At 37.2% G+C, this 14965-nt stretch overlaps 1 protein-coding gene and 1 long non-coding RNA gene across 2 annotated transcripts in view; one reads left to right on the top strand and one right to left on the bottom strand.

Moving 5' to 3' along the window:
- The window catches only part of brf1a (BRF1 general transcription factor IIIB subunit a), a 45627-nt gene extending 33279 nt beyond the window's left edge, over positions 1-12348 (bottom strand). The window contains exons 1-6 of the mRNA XM_039672079.2: positions 11984-12348; positions 10133-10350; positions 7423-7503; positions 5381-5554; positions 1746-1777; positions 645-717 (exon numbers count right to left, since the gene is read on the bottom strand). Of these exons, the coding sequence (XP_039528013.1) occupies positions 645-717; positions 1746-1777; positions 5381-5554; positions 7423-7503; positions 10133-10310 (538 nt within the window). The 5' untranslated portion in view covers positions 10311-10350; positions 11984-12348. The remainder of the gene's footprint in view (positions 1-644; positions 718-1745; positions 1778-5380; positions 5555-7422; positions 7504-10132; positions 10351-11983) is intronic.
- Positions 10751-12128, top strand: LOC148977165 (uncharacterized). Its single transcript, XR_016145545.1, has 3 exons — positions 10751-11136; positions 11666-11815; positions 11950-12128. It is a non-coding gene; the product is annotated as an uncharacterized LOC148977165 (long non-coding RNA).
- Positions 12349-14965: the final 2617 nt, after the last annotated feature.

The raw sequence follows: 14965 nt of genomic DNA, 5'->3' as shown, positions 1-14965 counted from the left end.
TGATATTTAGAATAATATCAGTAACCAGACAGTTTCTGGTCTCATTGACTTCCATAGTATATTTTTTTCCTACTATGGAAGTCAATGAGACCAGAAACTGTCTGGTTACTGATATTCTTCTAAATATCATAAAATCGGCTGAATGGATTCAAAAACAGTAAAACTCAACTGTTTAACTCTAGGGGAGTTGTAAAATGAGCCAATTTCCAAAAAAAGTGGAGTATCCCTTTAAAGAGGGTATTTCATCTGTTATTTTTTCCCCCATATAATGAAAAGTCAATGTGTTCCAAAGCAAAATTATTTGGGCCATAGAAAACAGACACATTTCCAAATATCTTCCTTTTAGTTCCAGAGACAAAAGTAAGTCATACAGGCTTGGAATGACATAAGAGGGAGGAAAAGATAACAAATGTTTCCAATGTATTGTTGCTTTAAAGCAACAGGCGACCAAACATTGCACAAATCAATCCAGTGTTCAATTCAAGTTTTACATTTGCAGTTTCACAGCACCCCCTTGGTATTAACATCCGCACTACACTGACCCATTCACATACTCACACAGTACAGTACCAGTTTAATTTGTGTGAACCGAAAAGCATCATGGGAAAGGGCAAAATCGCTTGTTTGTGATATCTGATGCTTACCAATAGCTGGTGCGTTGATGCACAGCTCCCTGGCTAAAACGAGGAAGGTTTTTCCCAAAACATACACGTTCACCTAGGGCAAGAAAGAAAGAGTAAGACACAAATTTGTGGTTGAGCACAAAGAGAAACAGACAATGGGAATATATAACCGAGAATAAGAGAACGAGATAAGATAGAGTGAGGAGGATGAATAAAGGGACAAGATGACAGTAATAACGCGCTGTGTATTTTAACAGATGCTGAAGGTTGCAGAGTTCATAGCTCTGGGGTTTGGATGCGTACCAGCATCACCACAGTCTTCACTTTCTCACAAACTTTATATCGGTGTCTTATCATTGAGGATGAACTACAATAACAGAATATTTCATAAAACAAGCTTTAAACATCATATAACTCAACACTTATCTTCTTGGACCACCTTTATAATGATTAAAAAAAAAAGAAAAGATATCCATAAAGAATGATTCACATGCACAAACACAGACACCCTATTTCTTCCATCTGGGCCCCACAGCATCAAAAAGGAATCTTTTTTGGTTGATGTCAGGGGTCACGACCACTGAAAAGTAGGAAGGCCCTCACACACTCCTGACCTGAAAGGGGCGGCAACAGCCTTATGCCTCAAAAGAGCTCCTCTGTCTGGGAGAGAGCAAAGGAATTTATGGGTCCTTTCTCTGGTAAAATCCCCTAATGACTCAAATACCGCAGTGGACAGGGTCTGCTGTTAGCGTATAGGGCAGGGAGGGAGTTTAATAGGACAGCTGGGAGGGTAAAAATATAAAACGGCCACACCAGCTGGAAGAAAATGGCTTTCACACAGTAATACATGGACAACGAAGTAATAAATAACTGGGTTCAAATGCCTTGGATTGATAGTGAAACTGCATACTTGTGTTCTAATTTAATAAACTGTTCTTTCAAAATTATATCAGCATAAGAAATAAAAATAGTGAAAATCTGTAAGTGAAAAATGTACAAGAATTTTTTTGTCCCACTTTCAAAGGAATAAGGTCTCAAACTTGCTTATTTGACCTAAAAACAGGCCTTAATCTACATCAGATGGATAGATTGCATTTAGATGTTTAGGTGTTAGTAACTGACCTGTAGGATGTCACTCAAGTCAAGCAGCATGTCTGAGAAAGTGCGTTAAAGTGATCATACACAATTGGATTTGCATATGTATTTGACAGACAATTTTATCTGAAGCTACTTGCAACAGATTCAAGATGTTAATTTTTTTTAATGCATGCATTTTCTGGCCATCGAACTCATGACCTTACATTCTCAATCACTTTCAGGAACTGGATTATTTACAAATGAACTATTTAGTCTGTAAGGACCTAATATATTATGCAATAATGGCTTAAAGTAGCAATTAAATCAAACCAACAACTCCTATTTTTTATGGAATAAATAATTTCCCCTCATTCTTGCATCGACATCTGTTTCCTTATGACGTTTTTATAGCAGTGCGAGAGTGACAAAATAATCCCTCACTTACAGAAATCTGTCTGAGATCACAGCAAACGACAACAATCCAGCAATGATCCAATCATTTCCCGATTTTGTGAACCAAAATCAATTGAGAACCAACTTCCATTTCATGCCAATTGTATATATATTTGTATTACACACACACACACAGGGACACTTGGTGAAGACAGAGACCGACAAGAAACAGGGAGGGATATTGGTCAGATTTGCTTGACATTTTCCCTCTTTGAGTAGAGCTCCACTGAACCACCACCTCCTGAACTCTGGAAATCCCCGTCTCCTGGCAACCGTGTACTCTGTATCCATGGAGACCAGCACACCTGTCTAATCAAGACAAAGTGTATTAAAACATCCCATTAAAAAGTCATTGTGGGATTTTCTGTTGCCACGGTAACAGTGAGAGATAATCCTAAATTGTGGGATTATGGATGACCCTGTTAAATTAATGATCATTTTTAGGATGGATCAGGATTTGACCTTTCCAGGGAGAAATCCTTCATATAGCAAAATTAGCTTAAGGGCATTAATGTTTTCCATAATTACTTGATGGAGGTCAGTGTTTTAAGTGTCCACATATAAAAAAAAATAATAAAAAATAATAATAATAATAATAAATACATAAAAATAGGATAAAATGGGGAAACAACTACAATAATCCACAAACTCAGCAAGATTAGAGCCATTTCTAAGGCTGATGTTTGAAAAATAATGAGAAATAATGTGTGGCTAAATTTACCCTGTACAGTAGAGCTTGAGACCAACAATGCCTCACTCTCACACACTCTCTCATGCACTCTTTCTCTCTCTCACACACACACCCCTCCTAGGCAGAAAAAGAAAACTCTCTCATGAGTTCTTATATAACCCAAACAGACGTCTGACTGAACACATATGTTGCATAATCTCAGAGAAACGGAAAGATTCTGCTGCCTCCATTTAATTGTTAATTGCACAAAAAGTGAAAGCGAGTACCATTGTCCATGAAAATCCAAATACACACAAATGTGACAATGTTTTGGCTTTTTCAGACAGTTAAAAGGCAGAAGAAAGCTGAAAAATAATCACCTAATACTCGAGCATTTTCACATATAGGGCATTAAAGTTATAACAGCTGAAAATCACAGTTATAATATAACTGAAAATAACAGCTGGTGCATTTAAACATTCATCTATCCATCTGTGATTATTATCTACTACACCTCACACTGGGGGACACTGAGTCAATTACCATTAGAAAGACAACACATAAATACCCACCTTGAATTAAAAAGTAAAACAAATCCATTTAAAACATTTATTTAGATCTTTTCGCTGCTTTTTATCATTGGTAGGAATTATATCCTTATCAATGAGGGATAATAGATAAAACTACTGTCACTTTCTAGATTTAAACTTGGGTCGCATTAGGGAAAATGCTGGAGGATGTGCACTAACTGCTAGGCATTAAACAGTTCCAATCTACTTTTAATCTACTTACAAAAACATTTATTTTTACTTTTATAGAGGCCTAATGCAGTCTCCTGAGAGACACACCCTGCCGTATTTCCTGCTTCTCTTTTAACACACAAAAACACCCTGAAAAAGCCAACTCGCTTTGAAGCGAAATCCCGTCTCGGACACCAGATGAGGTTTTTCTGAAGCTTAGTTAGGCTAAACAGGAAACAAATTTCTTTATGCACATACAAATTAAAGATAACAACCTGAGTTAGACCCTGACTCAGTGAGTCAGTGTGAGTGTAGGATTATTATTACAAAAATAATCATGAGTGTTCACACAAGGGAGAACCGAGGCTATATGACTAAGCATCAGACGCTGTGAGTGTTTGTGTGTGTTGAGGAATGCAGACAGATGTACGTGTGGAGACCAAATCAAGACGACTGACTAACGCCTTTGACCATCTACCCTCACAGCGGGCCTCTCTTGCTCAACCTCTCTTCTTCCGTACCTACCGCTTCGTCTTCCCTCCATGGAACGCAATCTGAGTCACCATCTCTCTTTTTCAAGCTATTTATACAGTGTATATACTCAAACAAACTAGCATGCATCCACACTTACAGAAATTAAAAGCTGTATACAACTATAAAGTAATTTAATTAAAAAAACCATTAAGATTATAATGTGAACACTATGCAGAGCATTACTAGCAAACTGCTTACTAAATACTACACAGTATATAGCCTAATACTTCAAATGAAAGACTAATCATTATAAACGTTTCAAACAGTAGTATGCTACACGGTTATAACTTGACCTCATCAAGTCAGATACATAGCGTACAATTATCATCATTAAAAAAAAGTCAGTTTTCTCTGTAGTTCCATCAAATAATTAGTCTAAATAGAAATAGCAGCTGTAATCACCCCCAATTGATTCACCACACTGGAAATGGGAGATCAGCTCTGCATTGTGGGATACAGTGTTTTGTGCAGTGGGCTATGTTGTAAACTAAGCAATTAACAAATATACAAGCTCATCTGGGTATTTGTATGCAGTGCACAGTACAGTACACATACTATAAAGTTGCAGTAGGCGTTCTAGGGAAATTAGCCTGCTAGCATTGAAAGCATACGATCCCACCATCCCTCCAAATTGCCGGGCCGTCCAAAGCGAAGCCTCCAAAACACATAAAGGCATACACACACCTGTTCTTGGCAAAGCGTCACAAGAGACTGCGTTAAACTACCTCATGTCTCAAAGTACATTAGCCTACAATAATAATGAACGTAAACAACTTGGGACCTTGTAACTCACTTCTGCAGATTCATTGCGGTGTTGATACTGTTGAAATGGAAACACATAATTTTGAGTCTGAGGTTGTGAACAGCTCCGGTTAGAGCATCGCGAGTTGCCATCTCTTAATTACGGCGTAGTATGTGTACTCAGCATAAGCTCATTGTTTTGGAGGAACTGTAGAAGATGGCTGCTGTTTCTTTGTGGTGCTCTGTGACCGACATCTGTCTGTCCTCTGCACAGCATGAAATGCACTGATTATAATGTATGATATTTTTTTAAATGTTATACATTGTCCGCTGGTGTGGACAATAATATAGATATCGGTAGAGTTATCGTTCTTGGTGTGAACAGGCCTTAACCCAAAGCTAAAACTAATTGACAACCACGGATGCATCACATATTATGAATATTTTATCATCTACATCACCTTTCATGGTTTATAACCCTCAGTAGCGGACACTTTATTTTCACTCTAAGTGCTTTCATCACCTCATGGCCAAAAGGATACGAGGTGTTCCCTCTGTCCGACAGACGAGGTAGAGGCAGGCGGCGATAACATGTGATGATTTGCGTCCTCTGGTCAGATGCTTGCAGAGTGCCATCTTGTAAAAGTTGAAGGCGGTGTCCAAACAGTGCTGGTTCATTTGTATCTGATGACCAAGATGGTTTATCTGTCGCTTAGCTAAAAAAAAAAAAAAAAAAAAAACAGTCAGACTAATTCAAAGCACATTCACAGCAGGTTTAGTCCCTCGAAAGAAAAAAAAAAACCTTCAGATAAGAATAAAACTGGAAAGTTTGGAGCAGGTCTGAAAAAATACATATTGAAAAATCTGATAACTGACCAAAAAAAAAAAGTTAAAAATGAAACGTATGCACGGATGGATCGTTTACAACAGGATCTAACATGCATTTGGAAAATCGATACGATTTTTATTTATACTCATTATTTATACTCATCAGTATACTCATCGAGTGTCTCATGCCGACTTCAAGAGTTTTTTCAGACTTTTTTTCTATCTGTATTTTGATACGTTTTTTTTTTTTTTTTTTTTTTTACAGGGGGTTGTTTTTTAACGCATTTAATACAGGGAAGTGTGTGTTTTTAGAAACATTTTCCTATCCTAGATTAATATGCAGTGCAGTCAAATATTAGTAATGCAAAAACCTCTACTATTATTAACATTAAGACAAAAAACTGGTAGTTTTACCATAATCAAAAAACATATTGAAATTATACAAGTTTCTATAAAGTTACTACAAAGTAAGAGTCTAGTTACATTATATATGAGCACCTGCTGTGGACGGGCTGTTCGGCCCTTCAGAATGGGAGGAGAGCATCTTCAAGCTGAAAGCAGGTCTGTTTATACAGATTCAAGATCCCACAGAGCAACTTTTGTTCTCTCACCACACACAGATAGTATAAATCTCAATGCAGACATGAGGCCATTAATCAGACGCGTACATTCCCTCACACATAAAGTGGCCTCCTCATTTCCCTCCCAGCACACACACAGACCATACGGTTGTCTGACCAAACTGATTCATCGGTTACTACACAAAAGCACATAAACCCACCACACCTTCTGACTTCTCAGGCTTAATAAGCCTCTTTCAAAAACAACCATTACCATCTGGCTGAAACAAACTTCACACGCTTAACTTGAAACCACATTACACAAGCCCACAGCTTCCAAAGAACCCCCCTTTCCTATAAACACAACACACACACTTAACCACTATCTTGCTCAATCATGTAGTTCAACGAAACTTTACGGAATATTATATGGACATATGTAACGCACAATATCGGACAAGTTGTAACTTTTCAATAACACATAGTACCGTCTCACATTCATAGGAAATGCTTTGGCACACTAAACTAAACAATTTACCCCTTAAATTAAAAAAAGCACAATATAGACGTCACAATGATACCTGGCAGCTCTGGACTTTTGCCAAACAAAAAAAAATTGACATTTGTATGATAAAGGAATAAATTAACATCTATAGCTCTCTGTATGAATGAATTAAGCGATTAAAATATTTAAATAAAACACACACCAAGAGAAATCACATATGAAAGGTTTATAGATAGCTTGAGTCACATTATAGAAAGAAAAGTTACATACAATACAATTAATATACATTTGGGATTATATCACGATTTCCTCAAAAACATTAAGCAGCACAACTGTTTGTTATCAACATTGATAATTGTAAGAAATATTTCTTGATCACAAACTCAGCATATTAGAACGAACTCTGAAGGATCATGTGACTCTGAAGACTGGAGTAATGATGCTGGAAATTCAGCACAGGAATAAATTGCATTTTAAAGTATGGAAAACTTGTAATTATAATTTACAATATAATTTGACTAAATAAATGTGGCTTTATAGGAATCTTTAAGAAAAATCTTACTGATCCCAAACTTTTGCATAGTAGTGTCTATGCTTTATGTCTGCTTTTTGACTGTCATGGTGTATAATGAAAACTTATGACATATGAATTCTTCATAAATGGAAAATGCTGTATATTATGAACGCTCACCATTCTGTAGAGTGGCAGCTCTGGACTCCCTCCCAACACCAGTGTGGAAGTTTCCTCCCAATGATGGAGCATTTCCAGATGCTATAAAAATCAAAAATAAAATATATTAATACTAATACTAATATTATGAGAACAGAAAAATATACTTTTTATAACTAAGCACTATAAGTTATTTGATCAATACTTTTGGTTTTGTTTGTTATTATTTGTTTTAAAGTTGGGGTAGGTAGAAATTTAAGAAAACTTTTCCCCAAATTTGTTCAAACTGTCTATGTATACCAGTGCATAATTAAAATATGGGGTGCTGAGTGGATAGCAAGACACTTAACCCCTAGTAGCTCCAGAGGCGTGCGACCTCTGACACATATAGCAATGTAAGTCGCTTTGGATAAAAGCGTCAGCTACATGAATAAATGTAAATGTGAAATACAAGTACTCTGAAAAAGAAAGTATACTCATCGAGTGTCTTTAATCCTCTCAGTGCTGCAATAAACACAGCTCATTATCTCCAACCGGGACGAAAGAAATGATTGGCTAGGTGACTGTCACTCTCGCTCGCTACCATGGCTACCAGCACTGCTGCGTTTGCACTGTTTACTCGAGGAGTGGAAGAGGCATGGAAGCTAGGAAGAATCACAATTATGGCAGAGAAAGAGCAGCCAAAATTCCCAGTTACCTGCTTACACAGTCAGCGAAGGAAAACCAGGCAAAAAAGGAAGACAGTATTTGAAAAGGCTATGACCAAAAAGTCTTTGGATAAAGCAAGAAGTCAGACGAGAGTCAATATCGCCGGGGCTTTCCATCCATGGCGACAACTGACCACCAGGGGCTGAAAAGTGTAGCCAACAGTGCTTAAACACCGTATATGTTGTGAATCTTACACGAAATTCACCTTCATCACAGTGTAACTGATGGTAATGGGAAAACGTGCATCAATGCAGCCTGTTTTTAGTTTTTATGTTACTAGTTCGTTACCGAATCAAACTCAATATATTTTAAACTTTACCATTACCAGTATCGATATGCTAGCTTGATAGTGAGTACTACCAGCCATGTTAGTTGTTTATATTAATAATGATAAAGTTAGGCATTTTATTACATGTGATTCTGACATGATGTCACTACATGCACTGAGTTCATGTGTTTTGGGGGCGTGGCTTTGTAAGGATCCCAGACGGGAGGGGGTGGGAGTGAATGAAATAATGAGCTGTGTTTATTGCAGCACTGAGAGGACTACAGACACTCGATTTGTATACTTTCTTTTTCAGAGTACTTACATTTTAATTATGTATTGGTATACATAGACAGGTTAAACATATTTGGGAAAAAGTCTTTTTAGAAAATTTCTACCTACCTCACCTTTAATAAATCTCTTCCCATTAATATTTTTTAGTGAACAAGAAAGGAAATAACAACATGTATGTCCAAATTTCAAACTTACCATGTTTAAACTACAAGAGCTGTTGAAAGTCAGCTTCCACTATAAATTGTTTTTACAGGCTTTATGTTGAATGTCACAGGAACAAACAGGAAAACATGTCTCATTGCAACCGCTTATTGGAGAAAGTTTTAACAGCAGTATGACCTGACGGAGACATCTAAGCACTTTTAAGGCAATCCACTAACCTAGCTAGTTATTTTTATTGTTAGTGTTTTATTCAATTTTAATATCCAAATGTTAGTTCTAGATATCAATCTGCATCTGAGATGGACAATGGTGTTCATCTCTGCTCGCTCCTTTGAAGATATCTTTATTAAAACGGCCCTATATTTAACAAAGCACAAACAAAAGACCTGAACTGGAAGCGAAGTGACCTGTTTTAGAGAATATGGAAGTTTGTTGCACATTACCATCATTGCAGAACATTCATTTTAAAAACAACACTTGGCAGCCATCTGGTGTTCAAAGATGGTAATGCAGTTGAAAATAAATAAAAAAAACTCATCCCATTTTAAGGACATAGTGCAGGTTAGAGTAGCCAGTGACTCAATCACAGGTGTAACTATCGGTAAGCAGGGTACGCGGTTGCTTACGGCCCGGACCAATCAGAGGCCCGCATGACTAACATATTGATTGACAGCCGGGGCCCCCTATCACATGATTTTACTACTTTAAGTCTGATCACATTTTACTTAATCAAGAATTTATTTGAATAAATAATGACAACAACATATTCTACTGATCATCAAATACATGAGTGAAATGAACAATGATGGATTTTGGTGTAATTTGTTTTTTGAATTTGGACTGGGGAATATCTTAGTGTGTCATTTAAAAAAAATAAAAAAGTTGCCAAATACAAACTTTTCAAATATTTGGGAAGATTTAAGGACAATAAATAATTCAGAAAAGTGAAATTATACAAAACTTCATGACTAGAATTTCCTTAGAAAATACCGAAAGTATAAGTGGAAGTTGGTTGGTGGAAGCAGATTATAATATTAAAAAAAGATTTCACAGGCTAACGTTTCAGAACTGGACCTGTTTCCAGTCAAGGTTCATAACAAACCTAATCTAATGGATGGTGAGATAGAGGACAATATCATATAGCTATCTTTTCTTTCAGATCCTCTAAGATCTGAAAGATCCTCTAAGACACACAATTAACCTCATAAGCTAAAAAAAAAAAAGATTATTCCCTCATTAACAAATTAAAATTAAACAATTTCAGTAAGAAATTGTCTGTGTTGTAGATGAACTATCACTCACAGTCACCAGCGACAAACTGTCCTACGGCGGACGATCCTCCTCCACTGTTCTCCACGAAGGTTACCTCGGAAACGATGATGTTGTCCTCCAGCACGGTGCCGCAGCCCATGCACACGGCATCACCCCGTGCCTGGTCCACATCAATGTCCGTCCCTCCACAATTCTTACACCTCCTCATGTTCACGACCAATCAGCTCACACAATATAAGGAAGGATCTCTAAATGCATATAAAAAAATGAAAAAGATCTTAGAGCCACATATACTTATATATATATTTATATTATATTTATATCTATATATATTTATATTATATTTATATCTATATATATTTCATTGAAAATACATATCTCAAGATATATTTTTTATACTTATTAAAAATTATTGACATTTTAGTTTTTTTTTTTTTACAATTTGTTTTTGCCTCAGTACAGTGACATTATAAAAGCCATTAAATTAATTTTGGAAACAACATCTTTAATATCACACTTAATATTTTTTTAAGATATTTTTGATATCTTAAAATATACAGTAGTCATTATATTTAGGCTCCTGAAGTGATTACAATATTTCTCATTAATGCAATTATCTAATCAACCAATCACATGGCAGTTGCTTCAATGCATTTAGGGGTGTGGTCCTGGTCAAGACAATCTCCTGAACTCCAAACTGAATGTCAGAATGGGAAAGAAAGGTGATTTAAGCAATTCTGAGCGTGGCCTGGTTTTTGGTGCCAGATGGGCCGATCTGAGTATTTCAAAATCTGCTCAGTTACTGGGATTTACTGAAAAGGGAAAACTAATTTTCCTCGATTTACAGACGCTTTTAAGTAAAACCCATTTGCAGCTGTACAGCTAGCACATTGAGTGTCTGGCTCACTCATAGGCTGTGCTGCGGCAACTGCACATCCGTTGGCGTGGGCACCTCTGACGTGCGAACATGGAATAATCTCCCGTTCAAACTCTGCTTCCCGAAAGTTGTAAACTGCCTCCGGGACCCATTTAAGGTACAAAAATCTATTCAACAAAAATAGTGATGCAGTTACTGAAGTGTGTTTTCGCTCATTCGAGCTCTCTCTGTTGCTGTGTGGAGCAGCCTGTGTCAGTCACCTCTTCCTGAACGTCACTCACGCACTGGGGTCTCATGAGGAAACACAGCTTTTTGAAGTTTTTCTTTTTCTCGAATACAAACACATGCCTAATGCAGTGTCACCGCGTCACTTGGTCACTTTTGGCGTGACATTTTATTTTCTAATGACTTTAATTTAGTTAGACCTACTCTAAACTATGTATAGAATATCTTGCTCTCTTGACCCTCTTTTTTTTCTTTTCTTTTTCTTTTCTTCTTCTTTGTTTTAGATAGTTACACTCTTACCTTCTTTTCTCACCCTATATTAAGATGACTCTGTACATATTGTTGTCATATTTTGTACAGATATGTTTGCAATTTTGTTACAGAATTGTGTGCTATGATTGTCATCTTTGTTTGTTTGTAAGCATAATAATAATAAAAAAACTGAATTCTCATTTATAAAGTGGCGCAGCAGCGCCGCTGTGAGGGCGCCAAGTGAACTCCGCCTCCAACAAGCCCACGTTGCAGCAGACATCCACGGTATAGATTTAAACGCCCAGAATCCATGTCAAACAGATCGGATCCTACATGAATACGATTCTTGAGGGGTCAAGGCAAGTGACTCTTTTCTAATCGATGTCATGCAATCAGCACCGCTGCAACGTGGCAATCTGCTAACTTTACAATGAAATCTGGAATTCCCCAGAACATGTAACGTTATGTCGAATAACCGTTTCAATCTGTGCAGATGTATAACTAGATGAATTGAAAAGAAGACGTACCTCGAGCAACTGGAAGATGACGAATCCCAGGCTTCACCTGTCTGATCCAGAGACCGTTAAAGGCCCTTCAGTTCCTGTCTGTTGGGGTGACAACTGTGTGTTCTCAGTTCTTGGTCTTCAGTCGTTTTACAGACTGTATCACTGAGTTAATGACCAAAATATGCGATGTGTTTCTCTACATGACAAACCGGCAAATTGAGACTCTACTATCCAAAAAACACAGTAAGCCACATGTTTCCAGTCAGCGTGCGAAGCGGCTCATACCAAAATGAGCAGCGCGGAGGGGTGTCAGAACTGCTCGCGTCCATTATAACATACTGTGAGAGACAACGGCGCCGTATTAAAACACTGTTGCTCTTTTTAATGATATATTCATTTAAAAAAAATGTTAAATAACAAAGTATACGGTTTATAAGATTTAATAGCTTGATGACTAATGGGTGGTTTTCCCTGTCTGACACTCTTAATAAACTGACGTAACATGTAAACGTAGAGTGCAAGTTTGTTGTGTTCAATAGAATTCAATTCTTGAAATTCAATAAAAAAATCAAAAAAAGAATTCAGCAAAAAAAATTAAAAATAAATACCCATCATAGTACTAAAGAAAAAGAATTAATCTAGTCAAATAGAATAAGCTATTTACAAATGTGCATAAATATAGTGGCTTGCGAAAGTATTAGAAATATTACATTTTTATCTTTTATGTTGCTGCCTTTGCCTTATTTAAACTAAGCCTACATTAAATTACCTTTTTACATTGCCTATTCATGCCCTTTTCATGGGACACTTGAAATTCAGCTCAGGAGCATTCAGTAATATCATTGTAGATGTTACTACAGTTCGAGGGTAGTTAACCTGTGGCAAATTCAATTGAATGGGTATGATTTGGAAATGCACACACATCAAATGGTCTAACAGCTGAAAAAACCAAGCCATGAGGGCAAAGGAACTGCCTGTAGAGCTCAGAAACAGCATTGTGTCAAGACAGATTTGGGGAAGACTGCAATAAACGAAACATTCTGCTGTATTGAAGATTCACAAAAGCATGTAGCCTCCACAATCCTTCGGAACTTCGGAATAACCTGGACTCTTCAGCTGGCCTCCAAACTGAGCAATCGACGGAGAAGGGCCTGGGTTAGAGTGATGACCAAGAATCTGGTGTTCTGTCTGGTTTAGCTCCATATACTGTATGTAGATAGGAGAAATTTACAGAAGGACAAACATCACAGCAATACTACAGATATTAAAATTTTACTAGCAAAGAGCTGCACCTCCAAATCTGTCAGTATATAGACATGTTCCAGTGGCCAGGAGAAATGTGATTTGCCAGTTTTCTAAAGTAATACAACAATAAAAAAAAATGTGATTTATTCACGGGCAGTCACATGTTAATAAAGACATCATTTATGATCTTGCAATAAAAATGTTAGAGCCTTATGTTAGAGCCTTATGTGTAATTATTTACTATTATTTAAATTATACGTTTATCACTGAAGAGCCGCTTTGGAACAATCTACATTGGTAAAAGCGCTATATAAATGAAGAAGACTATGACTGATATATAATTATATAATACCAAAAATCATAATTGGCTGAAACATAAAAGTATGAGCTCAAACAAATCCAGGATATATTTCATAATGCACAACACATTTCACGTCCATGCAGTCGAATGAAAGTACTACCGTCACTGTTCCACCTGTAAAAATAATAATAATAATAATAATAATGCACTCTAAAAAATGCTGGGTTGTTTTAACCCAACTTTGGGTCAAATATGGACTAACCCAGCCGTTGGGTTAAATTTTTACATTACATTTTTAACCCAACATTTTGGGTTTGTCCATATTTGACCCAAAATTGGGTTAAAACAACCCAGCATTTTTTAGAGTGTGTATAGCCAGTTCATTTTAAATGAAATAGCCTAAAGACCATTACAAAATAAAACAAGAAGCTGGTATACATAAGAACGAACACAGACATCAATTTGTGTTACTATGAACTCCAAACACACGCATGTTATTAAGGACAAAATAGAAATGTGCTAAACTCCCATGTCCAAAGTCTACAGGGTTCATGGAGTCAAAAAAGAAAATCTCCTTTGATTTTGGCTTGTGGATCTGTAAAAGAACATGACATTAGAAATTACCGATGCACAAAAAAAATACGGCTCTGCCTGAACCTATCCATCTCCGCCCCCTGATCCCTAACTCTCCCCTAATCCTAGTATCCTACCCATCTCCACCCCTTAGATCTGGATCCAACTGCGCCCCTGGATCTCGTGTACTGCAATGAGGTGCTACTGGAAATTTTCGATAGCCAAAATGTTGATGGTTCTCACTGCAGAACATGAAATCTACGGGAAGGAGTTGGATCCAGATCCAACTCCTCCCTAAACCTACCCAGCTCCACCCTGATCCCTAAACTCATAGATATCATATAAAGACTAGATACCCTATTGGCCGCTGGAAAACGAAAAATCCGGCCGCCATCTTGAACCGGTCGTATTCCTAGTCTCGTTGCGTGGCAGCAAGATGCCAGAGCACTGTGGAGCATTTTGAGTTACCTCTCCAACTTCTAGTTTTATTGATAACCTATATCTTACCACGTGCGATTTGGCTATTGATATTACAGAAGTCCTGTGGTAAAATTACATTAACTTTCTCCATCTAAAGTTAGTCCAACACATGTAAAGTTGTAAAGTGTAAAGTTAATCCGATAGGGCTTTAGTCTCGACATTTTCCCCTCCTACATACGATAAAAAACGGTATAGGCTTAATTGTCCGAATATAATTTTTAAAAATCAACGTTACTGATGCAAACACGTTGAAAAGCTTGTTCTCAATTTTTATTACAGGTGGCTGCGTTCGGTGGATTCGGTGGCTGCCTTCTAGAAAGTGTGTGTGTGTGTGTGTGTGTGTGTGTGTGTGTGTGTGTGTGTGTGTGTGTGTGTGTGTGTGTGTGTGCGTGCGTGCGTGCGTG

Source organism: Pimephales promelas, chromosome 11, assembly GCF_988280905.1.
Source record: "Pimephales promelas chromosome 11, fPimPro1.hap1.1, whole genome shotgun sequence".
NCBI lineage: Eukaryota > Metazoa > Chordata > Actinopteri > Cypriniformes > Leuciscidae > Pimephales > Pimephales promelas.
Note: the sequence above shows the minus strand (reverse complement) of the source record. Positions and strands in the feature narration are given on the sequence as shown.